The following is a 13,438-nucleotide window of genomic DNA, read 5'->3' on the forward strand; positions in this document are numbered from 1 at the left end:
AGGTGGGGCCGTGTCCGGGCTTGAGCTCGGTCTGTCCCGGACGCGAAGTAGTGTTGGGAGTGTGAGCTCGTGTGTGTTTTGGGTGAGGGTGAGGGGCGCGCCCGGCCTCGTGGTGGAGAAGGGGCCGGAAGGCGGGGAGCGGTTCAGCGTGGTCATCCCGGACCCTGGGGGCCACCGGGTGGCGTGTACGTTTCTCGGAGGGCCCGGGCGGTGGAGCGCAGCCGGGTTGAAACTCCGGGCTCCGGGCGCATGTGAAGGACGGGGGCAGGCGGTGGCCTAGGCTCTGCCCCGGGAGCGGTATGGCGGGGTGGGGCGCGGAGAGGGCCGAGTAGACTGGTGAGGCTTGAGGGGGGGGCGGAGGCGGGGCTCCGGGCCTGCGGTTGGGGGAAGGGGAGCGCTATAGCGAGGCCAATGTGGGCGCCGCGCCCAGACTCCGCCCCTTGGGGCGGAAGGGAGAGCAGGGGCGGGTCCAGCACAGCTGGGGGCCGCCTGGTTTTGCCTGGCGACCTTAGAGTGGATGGGTTCTGCTGGGACCGCCAAGGTTTAGAGGTGGGGTTTTACCATACTGTTTCCCCAGGCCTTGACTCAGCTCTTAATTGCTTCTACAGATCCACCTCCGACTCTGAAGCCAGAGACTCAGGTGAGATAAACTAGCCTTGGCAGCCAGTTATCACTGTTGACAATACCTCTGCTTTTTCTGGATTCTTCATTTTAGGGGTTGTGCTTTGGGGGCATGCCCCTTTAACATTAGTGTGTGGCTTCCATGTGATCCATGTTTCCTTCCTTTCAGCCGCCAGAGAAACGTAGGAGAACAATTGAGGATTTCAACAAATTCTGCAGTTTTGTCTTGGCCTATGCTGGTTACATCCCCCCTAGCAAAGAGGTAGGGAACAGAAAAGCAACTGGCTGGAGTCAGCCTGTCACCTCAACAGTATACTACCTTAGGAAGAGCCTACCCGTAATGATGTGGAAGACTGAGGAAACTAGAAGGTCTTGGGATTGTGGTGGAAAAGCTGGCATAGGAGAGGGGATAACAGCTGGCTTGAGCAGCAGGAAGAAAGCAGATTTTGAGTTGTTGATCAAGATTTTAGATTTTGCGTTGTGTTTTCTGGTTGTTTTAGGGAGGTGAATAGATTAGCAAACAAAGATACCAAAACAGTTAAAGTAATGTTGCTCTGACCTGGGGCATGAAGTTGTTCTAAAGGCTCTAGGCAGAGAGCACTGGGGATATGATATGCTACAGGTAATATGGGGGTTGACAGGGGGAGATGCTGGTGAAAACTGGGATGAAGGTAAATTTTAGAGTACACGTCAGACCTTGGGGTAGAAGTAGATGTGGTTCCTGGTTTGTAGGCTGGATTTGTGGAGGGCCTGAGGTGTCACTAGACTCCTGCTGAATCTGGTATCTTGCTCCTTTTAAGGAAAGCGACTGGCCAGCCTCTGGCTCTAGCTCTCCATTGCGAGGTGAGAGTGCAGCAGACAGTGATGGCTGGGACTCAGCCCCCTCGGATCTTCGAACTATCCAGACTTTTGTTAAGAAAGCAAAGTCATCAAAGAGAAGGGCAGCTCAAGCAGGTCCTACCCAGCCAGGACCCCCAAGGTCCACTTTTTCTCGTCTACAGGCCCCTGACAGTGCCACTCTGCTTGAGAAGATGAAGCTCAAGGACTCTCTGTTTGATCTGGATGGACCCAAAGTGGGATCTCCACTGTCCCCCTCATCTCTGACACACACCTCCCGCCCTTCTGCTGCTCTCACCCCAGTGCCGCTTTCCCAAGGGGATCTCTCCCAGCCCCGAAAGAAGGACCGAAAGAACCGAAAGTTGGGGCCAGGAGGTGGGGCTGGCTTTGGGGTTCTTCGGAGGCCACGGCCAGCTCCTGGGGATGGGGAAAAGAGGTCTCGAATCAAGAAGAGCAAGAAACGGAAGTTGAAAAAGGGAGAGAGAGGGGATAGACTCCCAGCTCCTGGCCCACCCCGGGCACCTCCTAGTGATACAGACTCTGAAGAGGAGGATGAAGAGGAAGAAGAGGATGATGATGATGAAGAGATGACAGCAGTGGTGGGGGGTGAAACCCCAGCCCCTGTGCTCCCAACACCCCCTGAAGCCCCTAGGCCCCCTGCCACAGTGAACCCTGAAGGGGCTCCCCCCACTGACAGTGAAGGAAAGGAAGTAGGCAGCACAGAAACAAGCCAAGATGGAGATGCCAGCTCCAGTGAAGGCGAGATGAGGGTCATGGATGAGGACATCATGGTAGAATCAGGTGAGAGGTTTGGGACCACCCAGGGGCAGTGGGCAGCTAAGCAGCTAGGATGATGGGTGTGGGGGATGTTGTGGATGCAAGCCTTTAAGCAGAACGCCAAACCAACCTTCTTTTTCCTAGGTGATGACTCCTGGGATCTGATCACATGTTACTGCAGAAAACCCTTTGCTGGGCGGCCCATGATTGAATGCAGCCTGTGTGGGACATGGATCCATCTCTCCTGTGCTAAGATTAAGAAGACCAATGTCCCTGACTTCTTTTATTGTCAGAAATGCAAGGAACTGCGGCCTGAGGCCCGGCGGTTAGGGGGTCTTCCCAAATCTGGAGAGCCCTGACATTACCATTTAGGCTGGAACTTTTGACATGACTTGGGAACTGAGCCTCAGGGTCTTCAGCCTGTCCCTTGGATGGAGGAGATGGTCCCCACTTCAAGACTGGAGTTTCTAAGGGACACTTGTTTGGAAATGTCTTCTCAATCTTTTCTGCTCCATGGACTTGAAATTGGACCCACTGCAGTTGGATTGGGTCTGGGGAGGCTGTCTGAATCTGTAGACGAAATCTCTGTCCCTTGAACCACCCCTCACTTTCAGGGCCAGGGCTCAAATTGGGATGTAATGGGATAGTTGTCTATAAAATTTTAGTGTAAATATAGCACTCCCCTCCTCATCTTCTTTTCACTCCATTTATTTTATTCTGCACCGGTTATGTTTTTCATTTTGGGCTTCCCCTTTCTGAGCGTAGCTGCTCAAAGGTGGGAGTACCATAGCCTGGTGGAGTGAGGGAGGAAAGCAAAAAGGTGGGGATGATTGCTTGTTTTTAATATCGGCCAGCTGCTTGTAGGGATAGCTTGCGTGTTGTAAATAAAGCAGTGGGCTCTTGTGTTTTACAGCCCTCACTGTCCTGTTTGGGGAGTGGGTCTTTGGAAAAGCTGACAAAAGACCTGCTGGACTTGGGGCTGAAACCCACCTCTCATAGTCCTTTAAGGCTGGGCTGTAATCCCAGCACTTTGAAGGTGAATATGGAAGAATTAGGGGCCAAGGCCAGCTTGGGGACTTGAGATTCAGTCTTAGGTCCACGGCATGTTTTGCTGTCCCGTGTCGTGTGTCGTCCCGTCCCGTCACGTGTGTGTGTGTGTGTGTGTCGGTCTGTCTGTCTGTCTGTCGCGGTCCAGGTATCGCCTCAGGTCAAATCTGAAAAGAACCAGCTCAGCTTTCTCATCTCAGGACACAAGAGTAACAACCCCTAGGGATCAAATTGGTTTGCATGTCCCCACCCCCCGCCCCAATAGCCCGCTTTTCGGGGTGCTTGGAGCTCCGCCTGGGAGGGCAAATTCTAAGTGGGAGCTAATGTCTGCATTCCGAGATAGAAGCCAGGTTAGTTAATGTACTTGGGGTAAGACGTTTGGGGACGGAGTCGTTTAGGTCTAGGAGACCCGTTGCTCCAGGCATCTATCTCGTGGAGGAGTTCAGGCGGGTCCTGCACGTCACGTGATCCCGGGAGGTCACGTGATGCCGGGCGCTACGCAATGTGGGCGGGCTTGCGTCACGTGGCACGGGGAGAAGTGGGCGGGGACCTAGGGAGTGCTGGCGACTGCGCTGGCGGCGGCCCTTGGCGGTGGAGTCCGGGATTCGGGGTCGCACTGCGTGGCCCTTGTCGCTGCTACCCCGCTGCCTATCGCCTTGTTCCCTGGGCGCATCATCCTCACGGCGCGGGCGTGTAGGCGCTGGCTAATCGGTTTGCGAGTGTGCGCAGGCGCGGCGGGGGCGTCTAGCCCTGTTGGGTGGGCGGCGGAGCCCGGGCGCGCGCGGGCGAGACCATGGCGGGCAGCAGTGCGGGGGGCGGTGGTGTCGGGGAGACGAAGGTGATTTACCACCTGGATGAGGAGGAGACTCCCTACCTGGTGAAGATCCCAGTCCCCGCGGAGCGCATCACCCTCGGCGATTTCAAAAGCGTTCTGCAGCGGCCCGCCGGCGCTAAGTACTTTTTCAAGTCTATGGATCAGGATTTTGGGTAAGCGCGAGGCCTAGCCTGGGAAGGACGGTGATTGTGCTGGAGTGGATTGGGAGATGTGGAGGAGAACCGATCCACCCTGGAATTTTTCTGTCCTGTAGTGGAGCAAAGCATATTGTACTATGCTACTGAGGTAGATTGCCTATCCCAGGACGGACAACCTTATGCTTGGGCAGAGGCACACGGAGTTTCAGAAGGACGGGCAGGACTTTAATAAATCAGATGAGAGATTAGGCTGAAATAGACGGGGCACACTGGTTTGTTTGGGAGATAGTTTGCACTTGGTTTTAGCCAAAAGACCAAGAAGCGATGTTTGGGGATATTCTGGCTTGTATTGAGTTTATATTGATCCATCTTGGTAATTTGGTATGCCCTCAGCCATGTGCACAGAGGCTTTGTAGGGATATTCTGTATTGTCTTGTAGTTTGCTTGTTTTTCTTTTTGTTTTGAGACAGGGTCTCACTCTGTATCCCAGGCTGGAATTTTACAGGCATGAACCACACTATACTTGGCATGTCTCTATGGATTGGACTGTACTGAGGCAGTTTAAGCTATTCTGGAGTGTTCTGAGTCCCATAGGATTGTTTTGGGACATTGCAATCTGTAGTAATGTAGGCAGGGCTTTATTCGGGTGTTCTAGGCTGCACTGGAGTAGTTTTTCTGGCGAAAATTACACCACTCTGGGCTCTATGGGGTTGGTCTGAGGTTCCTTTAAAGCTAGTTGTACTTTTTTTTTTTTTTTTTTCTTTATTTTTCTTTTTGAGACAGGATCTCATTCTGTGGCAAGGCTGCCTTATGTAGACCAGACTGGCCTTGAGCTTGTGGGGTGACTCCTGCCTCTGCCTCTGCTTCCTGAGTGCTGGAATTAGAGATATGTGCCACTATGGCTGGCTTAGACATGGGTTTTTTGAGTCACTCAAGACAGAGACAAATAGACTGTTGATGCTAATAGACAGCTGTAGTGGGGTATTGCAGTCTATATTGGTGCAGACAGCTGTTTGTGGGGACACTGTAGGCTGTATTAGAATAGACTGGGCTGTCTTGGGGTGAGTTGGGACATTTGGGGTGATCTTGGCCTAGACTGACTATAAGTAATGCAGAGCAAGAAGCCCTTTTGTTTTTATAGCTGTTGGGACTGAGCCTTGGATCCCTAGGCACAGAGTTTGAAGGTAGGCTAGATTAGGTTCTGATATCCTGGATTGACAGAAGTGAGAATGGGAGGTGTTGGTGAGGAACAGGTGATCTACCACCTGGATGAGAGAGAGACTGTTTACTTGTGAAGATTCCTGTCTGTCTGAGTGTCTGAGCACATCTCCTTCAGCTAGAACTGAACAAAGTGAGTTCTCAATAAGGATTGTTAAATATTGGGAGAATGATAATGTCTAGGGAGGGTGGGTTTTTTTTCTTTTTAATTTAAATCAAGGTTCTGTTTGTTAGCATTATAATTTGGGGCAATTTATTTAGCTTTTCTTTGATTTCTTCATCTGTGGGATGGTGATAAGTATAGTGTAAAATTCTTAATTTAGTTGCATAGCACATGGTAAATTCTTGGTGAATGGTAATTTTCATTTAGTATTGAGGTAACTAGTCCATAGACTAGATTATAGTGATGCAAACTTGCTTGCTTTGAAGTAGACTGAGCTATGCTGAGGTTGGGTTATGTTGGGAAGAATACTGTATTATGCTGGACGGATTGATAGTGACTGGACTCTGTTGTCTTGACAGCAAATGTATTTATATGACAAATATCCGAGGTTCCTAGAGCATATTAGGCTAGAGTTAGTCAGACAAGAAGTTCTAATTTGAGGGTGAGGGTGTGTATATGTGAAAGAGAGCCTCATGGTTCATAAGGTTATTATTTTTCATTTAGTCAGCATGTATTTGCTGATGCTTATTGAGGTGTCAGGGATGGTGCTGAGCACTCAGGACATGTTGAATAGAGTAGTGGTAATGATTTGTTGTGGGGCTTGAGGAGCAAGTCCAGTCCACTGCATGAACCTGTGGGACAAATGACCCCTAAGGCTGGGCTTTGGGATCTGTCAGGCTGAGCAGATTGCTTAGTGCAGAGTTTTCCCAGGTAAAGTACTGGGGAATGGGAAGCCCAGCTCCCACTTTCCTTGGGAGCTCTCTTAGTGAGGAGGTATTATTGTTTCATCTAATGGGTATTATTACGCAGCAGAGACTTTACATGTGGGCAGCTCTCTTGATATGCATTAGAGAGCTAAAGGCAGTAGAGACTTACATGAGGGCCAAAGCCTTTTGGGGGCAGGTGTGTAGAGTACAGAAATAGGGGTGGGGAGACTGAAAGCAAGGCTCCCAAGTTAGATATTTTGAGCAGCTGGGGACCCATAGGAGATGGCCTTTGAAATTGTACTGAGGTTTGGATCAGATTAAAGGAAGTCTTTTTTTTCTATCAATATTTTATTTATTATTTTATGTGTATGAGTGTATTGCTTGCATGTATGTGAGTGCACCCATGTCGTGCAGTGTTATAGAGGTCAGAAGAGGGCTTCAGAGTCCCCTGGAACTGGAGTTAAGGACGGTTTGTAGCCACCATGTAGGTGCTGGGAATCGAACCCTGGTCCTCTGCAAGAGCACTCAGTGCTCTTAACTGCTGAGCCATCTCTCCAGCCCCTAAAGGAAGTCTTTGGAGCAGCATTGTGCCTCTGAGGATGAGCTGATGAAAGATGATAAAATAAGGGAATTGAATCTACAGATTCTTATATGAGAAAGCAAGTAGTTTCCATGTAAAAGCAGAGGCCTGGATAGGACTGGAGAGATGGTTCAGTAGTTAGGAGTACTCACTGCTTTTGCAGAGGACCCAGATTTGGTTCCTAGCACCCACTTTGGGCAGCTCACAACTACTTGTAACTCTAGCTCCAGGGGATCCAAAACCCTTTTCTGGCCTCTTCAGACACCCCTATACACATGACACATACACCACAGACATACTCATAACACACATTTTAAGTCTTAAAAAAAAGGCTAGATAGGCCGGGAGTGGTGGCACTCAGCTTTAGTCCCAGCACTTGGGAGGCAGAGGCAGGTGGATCTCTGAAAGTTCGAGGCTAGCCTGGTCTATATAATGAGTTCCAGGCCAGCTGGGGCTACAGGGAGACCCTGTTTCAAAAAGACAAAAAAAAGGCTGTGCGGGTGGTGCATGCCTTTAAGCCCAGCACTCGAGGAGGCAGAGGTAGGTGGATCTCTGTGAGTTTAAGGCCAACCTAGTTTAATATCTAGTTCCAGTGAGACCCTGCCTCAAAAAAAAAAAAAAAAAAAAGAAAGAAAGAAAAAAAAAAGCAGAGGAAAGTCAGTGTAGGAGAGATTCAATGTTTTTTGGGCTGGATGATGGATATTGGGAGATTGGGAGAGACTTTGAATGGATTGGGGGAAGTATAGTCCAGACTAACCTTTCATGTTTCTTGTCAGGGTGGTGAAGGAAGAAATTTCAGATGACAACGCTCGCCTGCCTTGTTTCAATGGAAGGGTAGTCTCCTGGGTAAGGTTCCTCTAAGCCTCAATCTATTTCTGCAGCCTTTCCCCTGTCTAGTCACTGGTGACCCTGACTTTCTGCTTCTCTGCCTAGTTGGGGAGCCAGTGGGAGCCCCCCAGTCTTCTTTAGTCAAATACTGGCTGCTCTTTCTGGCCTTTTCCCTCAGGTCTCTCAGACCCTGTCCCCCTTCTAATCCTTCTTAGTCTGTTCTTCTATGCCACTGACTGATGGAGCCATATTTCCACCATGCCCAGCATAAGTTATTTTGATTTTCAAAAATTTTCCTTAGCCACCCATGGTGGTGGCACATGCTTTTGATCCCAGCACTCAGGAGGCAGAGGCAGGCAGATCTTTGTGAGTTTAAGGATCTACATAATGAATTCCAGGCCAGCTGGGCCTGCAGGGAGACCCTGTCTCAGAAAAGACCAAAAAAAATTATTTTTCTTTATTTTTATTTTTTATGTATGAGTGTATTGCCTGCACTTATGTAAGTACACTTATGTCATGTAGTGCTTGTGGAGGCAAAAGAGGGTGTTGGGTCAGTCCCCTGGAACTGGAGTTACAGACGCTTGTTAGCCACCATATGGGTGCTGGAATTTGAACCTGGGTCTTCTGCAAAAGCAACCAGTGCTCTTAACCGCTGAGCCATCTCTCTAGCCCCATGGGGCCATGTTTTCTTATTTGCACTCTTATAGCTAGTGTCATCGGATAATCCCCAACCTGAGATGGCACTCCCAGCCCATGAGCCTCGGACAGAACTGGTGCCTCCACCTCCACCATTACCTCCTTTGCCGCCAGAAAGGACCAGTGGCATTGGGGACTCGAGGCCTCCATCCTTCCAGTAAGGCCTTTACATTTCTCGAATCCAGGGAGGGAAGTAAGGAGGGAATCCAGACCCTTGGAGAGGGGAGGCGAAGAATCTGGAGCTCTGTCCTACTAACATTGATTGGAGACAGTCTCTACCCATCTATCCCTAATGTGTCCAGCAGTCATGAAAATCTGGAGCCTGAGACAGAAACTGAGTCTGTTGTGTCACTGAGACGGGAGCGACCTCGAAGGAGAGACAGCAGTGAGCATGGCGGTGAGGGGTGCTAGAGCCTGGAGCCTGGATAGACTAAGCTGGAAAGGGAGGCAAGCCCTAGCTTGGATGAGAGTGAAGGGTAGGAGGCCTAGCTCCTGAGGTTCTTGTTCATGTGTAGGTGGTGGCCACAGGCCCAGTGGCCCTTCAAGGCTGGAGCGCCACCTGGCTGGGTACGAGAGCTCCTCTACTCTCATGACTAGTGAGCTGGAGAGTACCAGCCTAGGGGATTCAGATGAGGATGACACCATGAGTCGGTATGGCTTCACACATCTGTCCCCAGGGCTTCCTCCCTTACCCTCCTTTCCATTCAGTCCTCTCCTTGTTTCTCTTGACCATGACCAATACCACCTCCAAATGCTTCCTAATCTCTGTCAGGTTCAGCAGCTCCACAGAGCAGAGTAGTGCCTCCCGCCTCCTCAAGCGCCACCGAAGGCGAAGGAAGCAACGACCACCTCGTATGGAGAGGGTGAGGGTTCTTTTTGGACGAATGGGTCTTAGTTAAGGTGGGCCTATGACATAGAAGCCTGGGGCTTATCTGTGCATTTTTGAAGGGCAGTCCACCTCTTTCCCCCCTTCCTACCACAGACCTCATCCTTCAGCAGCGTCACAGATTCCACAATGTCTCTCAACATCATCACAGTCACACTCAACATGGGTATGGAAGGTCCTGGCTGGGAGAGGGGGAAGAGAGTCTCCAAAGTTCCTAGGGCTTAGTTCTCTTACATGGACTCCCTCCACAGAGAAGTACAACTTTCTGGGCATCTCCATTGTGGGCCAAAGTAATGAACGGGGTGACGGAGGCATCTACATCGGCTCCATCATGAAAGGGGGAGCTGTGGCTGCTGATGGCCGCATCGAGCCTGGGGACATGCTTTTGCAGGTGTGCTGAAGGATTGGACTGTTGACTGGGGCAGGGCTTCTGTTTTTCCTACTCTGCTCCAACCTGCTTCTTCCTTGCAGGTGAATGACATGAACTTTGAGAACATGAGCAACGATGATGCTGTGCGGGTTCTGAGAGACATTGTTCACAAACCAGGGTGAGCTTCTGTTTGGTGGTCTCAGGTCCTTAGGCTTTTATTCTTAAGCCCTTTCAACTTTGTTTTGCCATTTTAGTAGTGAGGCATAACACTTGAGCAACAAAAATGCATGATAGTAGCAAATCGTAAGTGACTGTGTAAATGTCATCATGGCCTAAATCATGAAACAGATGTGGGTGATACCTCAGAAAATCCACCCCCATGCACTCCTTTTCACACCCACCCTCTTTGCTCCTCACTGGCAGTAATTACCCTCTTGACTTCTTTGGTCAGGAAATTCTTTGCTTTGCTTGATGGTTTTTCCACCCATGCCTGAATCCTGAAACAAAATGGTTCAGTGTTACCTGTTTTGCGCTTCCTGTGAATGAATTGAACAGTGTGTGCTTTCACTCAGTAGTATGTTTTTAACTTACCCATGTTGGTGACTCATCCACATTGTGGAGCCCTCCACCCTTACTTTCTTGAGTCCAGCCATGTGTGTTCCTTTCTCCCTCCTCTTTCTGTCTCTTAATCCTTTCTTGCATCAGGTTTTGGTCCTCCTGAGGCCTCTTGCTCTACTTCCATTGACTGGCCTTCTCTTCCCCACAGCCCCATTGTGCTGACTGTGGCCAAGTGTTGGGATCCATCACCCCAAGCCTACTTCACCCTTCCCCGAAGTGAGTGATGCTCAAGTCAAGGGTCTAGCCAGGGGTCTGAAGTTAAGAGATCAGGGAAACCAGGCGTGGTGGCTCAATCAAGCTTGTAATCCTAGCACTTGGGAGGCTAAGACAGGAGGATTGCCACAAGTTGGAGGCCAGCCTGAACTACATAGTGAGTTCCAGGCAGGCCTGGGCTACAGAGTGAGACCCTGCTTCAAAAAAAGCAAACAAAAAATTTCAACAAAAAATTAAAAACTGAAGTAAAATTTAAAAACTAGGGGAACCAGGAGATCAGACTGGGCCTCTAAGTTATAGGGAATGAGTTGGAAAAGGTCAAGGAAGAGGTGAAATAGGAGTCCTGGTTCTAGAGGGTCCGTGCTGGTTTTCTGGAGTGAGTGATCATCTTGGTGGCTTTCTTTGTCCCAGATGAGCCCATCCAGCCAATTGACCCTGCTGCCTGGGTGTCGCATTCTGCTGCGCTGACTGGCACCTTCCCTACTTATCCGGGTTCTTCATCCATGAGCACCATTACATCTGGATCCTCTCTCCCTGATGGTGAGCCTCTAGCCCCCTTCCTGGAAGGCTGACCAGCAGTGCTCTGACCTCCTGCTGACCTCTGAGGGATCCCTTTGATTTTGTTGTCTCCTTTGTCAGGCTGTGAAGGTCGAGGTCTCTCTATCCATATGGACATGGCCTCTGTGACCAAAGCCATGGCAGCCCCAGAGTCTGGGCTGGAAGTCCGGGACCGCATGTGGCTCAAGATCACCATCCCAAATGCCTTTCTAGGTAGGCATTGCCAGGCCCTGAGCAAGGTGGATGGGAATGGGAAGAGGAGACGGAAGCTGGGAATGACACAGGCAGGGGTGGGGGGAGGAGGAGTTGGGAGGCGAATCTGAGTACTTTTTCCACTCTGGTTGATCTCAGGCTCAGATGTGGTCGACTGGCTATACCATCACGTGGAGGGTTTTCCTGAGCGCCGGGAGGCCCGCAAGTATGCCAGCGGGCTGTTGAAGGCAGGCCTTATCCGACACACTGTGAACAAGATCACTTTTTCTGAGCAGTGCTATTATGTCTTCGGGGACCTCAGTGGTGGCTGTGAGAGTTGTAAGTCACCAGCCCTGGCTGTAGAAGGAGAGCAGGTTGGCCTGCCTTTCTAACTCCTGTATTGGTCCAGAAACTAGCCAAGGCTACCATGGATAGTCAGGCACTGTATGTCCTGTACTTGGCCTTTCACTGGTAGTGTGTCTTTGCCCATGTACTTACTGGTGTATAGCCATTTACCATTTGCAGACCTGTATTCCTGGGGAAAAGGATGCCTCTTCCTGAGTCTCACAAAGCATATTGGACTAGTAGTGGTGGCCCTGGTTGTGTCTTTGCCCTAGTAGCAGAGTTCTCTATTTAGTGCCATTGTAATCTGTTTGAACCTCCCGTGGTGGGTGGCTCTGGAGAAATAGTTCCCAGTTTCTCTCCGTTCTTGGGAGTCCTGGCCTCTTAAAGCAACAAATTCTCTTCCCTTATATTCCAGACCTAGTTAACCTGTCTTTGAATGACAATGATGGTTCCAGTGGGGCTTCAGACCAGGATACCTTGGCTCCTTTGCCTGGGGCTACCCCCTGGCCCCTGCTACCCACCTTTTCCTACCAATACCCAGCCCCGCACCCCTACAGCCCCCAACCCCCACCCTACCATGAGCTTTCATCTTACACCTATGGTGGAGGCAGTGCCAGCAGCCAGCACAGTGAGGGTAAGTCACTCCCACATAGAGGTGGTTCAGGGGGGAGGCTTGAGCGGGGCTAGGAAAGCCAGAGTACCCTGGGCTGAGGCTCACTTGCCCCATCCCCTTTCCCCTCACAGGGAGCCGGAGCAGTGGGTCAACAAGAAGCGATGGGGGTGCTGGGCGCACAGGGAGGCCCGAGGAACGGGCTCCTGAGTCGAAGTCTGGTAGTGGCAGTGAGTCTGAGCTCTCTAGCCGGGGAGGCAGCCTTCGGCGGGGTGGGGAACCTAGTGGGACTGGTGATGGGGGTCCTCCTCCATCCAGGGGCTCAACAGGGGGTGCTCCCAATCTCCGAGCCCTTCCAGGACTCCATCCCTATGGACCTCCCCCTGGTATGGCTCTCCCCTATAACCCCATGATGGTAGTCATGATGCCTCCACCCCCACCCCCACCCCCTGTCCCTACAGCAGTGCAGCCCCCTGGTGCTCCTCCAGTCAGGGACCTGGGCTCTGTGCCCCCAGAACTGACAGCTAGCCGCCAGAGCTTCCACATGGCTATGGGTAACCCCAGTGAGTTTTTTGTAGATGTTATGTAAAGCCCACCTTGGGGCCATGTTGGATCCATGCCCTTGGCCTGTCCAGTTTTATTTGGTGCTCCTCGAAGTGCCTGGACTCAGCCTAGTGGTTGTTGCCCTACCTTAAGATTATTGCCACTGTGACTCTTTGCCAGCAGTGCCTGGTCCTTCCCCTTCCTCAGGGGTAGACAGTGACCTTTGGTTATTTTTAGCTTTATTTTTTTAATAAGCCTTTGGGGGGGTGGTAAAATAGACTTCCTTATATTTGGGGGAATATTTTTTTAATAGACTTTTTTTTTATATGAAGAATCCCCATTTCCTGGTCCCTTTGAACCCCAGAATGTGACCACCACCTCCAGTTACCTAGTCAGCTTTTTCACTGAGGGTGGGTGGTGGTTAGTGGTACCCTGGGAAGAGAAGGGGGTGGGTTGGGTACCCTAGACAGCAGTCCAAGGAAGCTGCTGGGGTATTTGGGGGCCGTATAGCTGCCTTTGTTACGCTATTTATTTTAGTCACTTGTATAAAATACCAAATAAAGCAATAGAGGCAAACTCCCCAAGCCACTGGCTCCTTTCTTTGGGAGGGAGGCAGGCAGTAGAGGGAAAGAACTGAGTGAGATAAAAGTAGCAAAG

General features: G+C 50.7%; 2 protein-coding genes across 7 annotated transcripts in view; both read left to right on the forward strand.

Annotated features, from left to right (window-relative positions):
- Positions 1-3,147, forward strand: part of Phf23 (PHD finger protein 23) — a 4,544-nt gene extending 1,397 nt beyond the window's left edge. The window contains exons 1-5 of one of the 3 annotated variants that reach the window (XM_008855850.3): positions 178-297; positions 609-640; positions 791-883; positions 1,422-2,259; positions 2,380-3,145. In XM_008855850.3, the coding sequence (XP_008854072.1) occupies positions 1,653-2,259; positions 2,380-2,594 (822 nt within the window). In that variant the 5' untranslated portion in view covers positions 178-297; positions 609-640; positions 791-883; positions 1,422-1,652 and the 3' untranslated portion in view covers positions 2,595-3,145. Of the gene's footprint in view, positions 1-177; positions 298-608; positions 641-790; positions 884-1,421; positions 2,260-2,379 lie in introns of those variants that run through there. The other 2 variants (XM_008855848.3, XM_008855849.3) reach the window with 2 other exon arrangements.
- A 658-nt stretch (positions 3,148-3,805) lies between these two features.
- On the forward strand, positions 3,806-13,429 carry Dvl2 (dishevelled segment polarity protein 2). 4 transcript variants are annotated; one of them, XM_017795043.2, is made up of 15 exons: positions 3,806-4,269; positions 7,699-7,768; positions 8,458-8,603; positions 8,749-8,843; positions 8,962-9,097; positions 9,219-9,309; positions 9,429-9,498; positions 9,584-9,723; positions 9,804-9,880; positions 10,469-10,536; positions 10,945-11,073; positions 11,173-11,304; positions 11,443-11,622; positions 12,044-12,262; positions 12,373-13,429. In XM_017795043.2, exons 1-15 carry the CDS (start codon positions 4,076-4,078, stop codon positions 12,825-12,827), a joined length of 2,202 nt encoding a protein of 733 aa, XP_017650532.1. In that variant the 5' UTR covers positions 3,806-4,075; the 3' UTR covers positions 12,828-13,429. The 4 variants fall into 4 exon arrangements, with proteins under 4 accessions (XP_017650532.1, XP_017650533.1, XP_029413440.1 ...); XM_017795044.2 differs by having other exon boundaries at positions 8,749-8,831; XM_029557580.1 differs by having other exon boundaries at positions 8,752-8,831.
- Positions 13,430-13,438: the final 9 nt, after the last annotated feature.

Source organism: Nannospalax galili, unplaced genomic scaffold (genome assembly GCF_000622305.1).
Source record: "Nannospalax galili isolate Female #2095 unplaced genomic scaffold, S.galili_v1.0 scaffold146, whole genome shotgun sequence".
Taxonomy (NCBI): Eukaryota; Metazoa; Chordata; class Mammalia; order Rodentia; family Spalacidae; genus Nannospalax; species Nannospalax galili.

What these genes read in the sequence shown, in the direction of transcription:
- Dvl2 (XM_017795043.2), top strand. Translation starts at nt 4,076, where the DNA reads ATGGCGGGCAGCAGTGCGGGGGGCGGTGGTGTCGGGGAGACGAAGGTG. An exon ending in GAGGATGACACCATGAGTCG is followed by an intron (nt 9,098 to 9,218) that starts GTATGGCTTCAC and finishes AATCTCTGTCAG; the next exon opens with GTTCAGCAGCTCCACAGAGC. An exon ending in TGGATCCTCTCTCCCTGATG is followed by an intron (nt 11,074 to 11,172) that starts GTGAGCCTCTAG and finishes CTCCTTTGTCAG; the next exon opens with GCTGTGAAGGTCGAGGTCTC.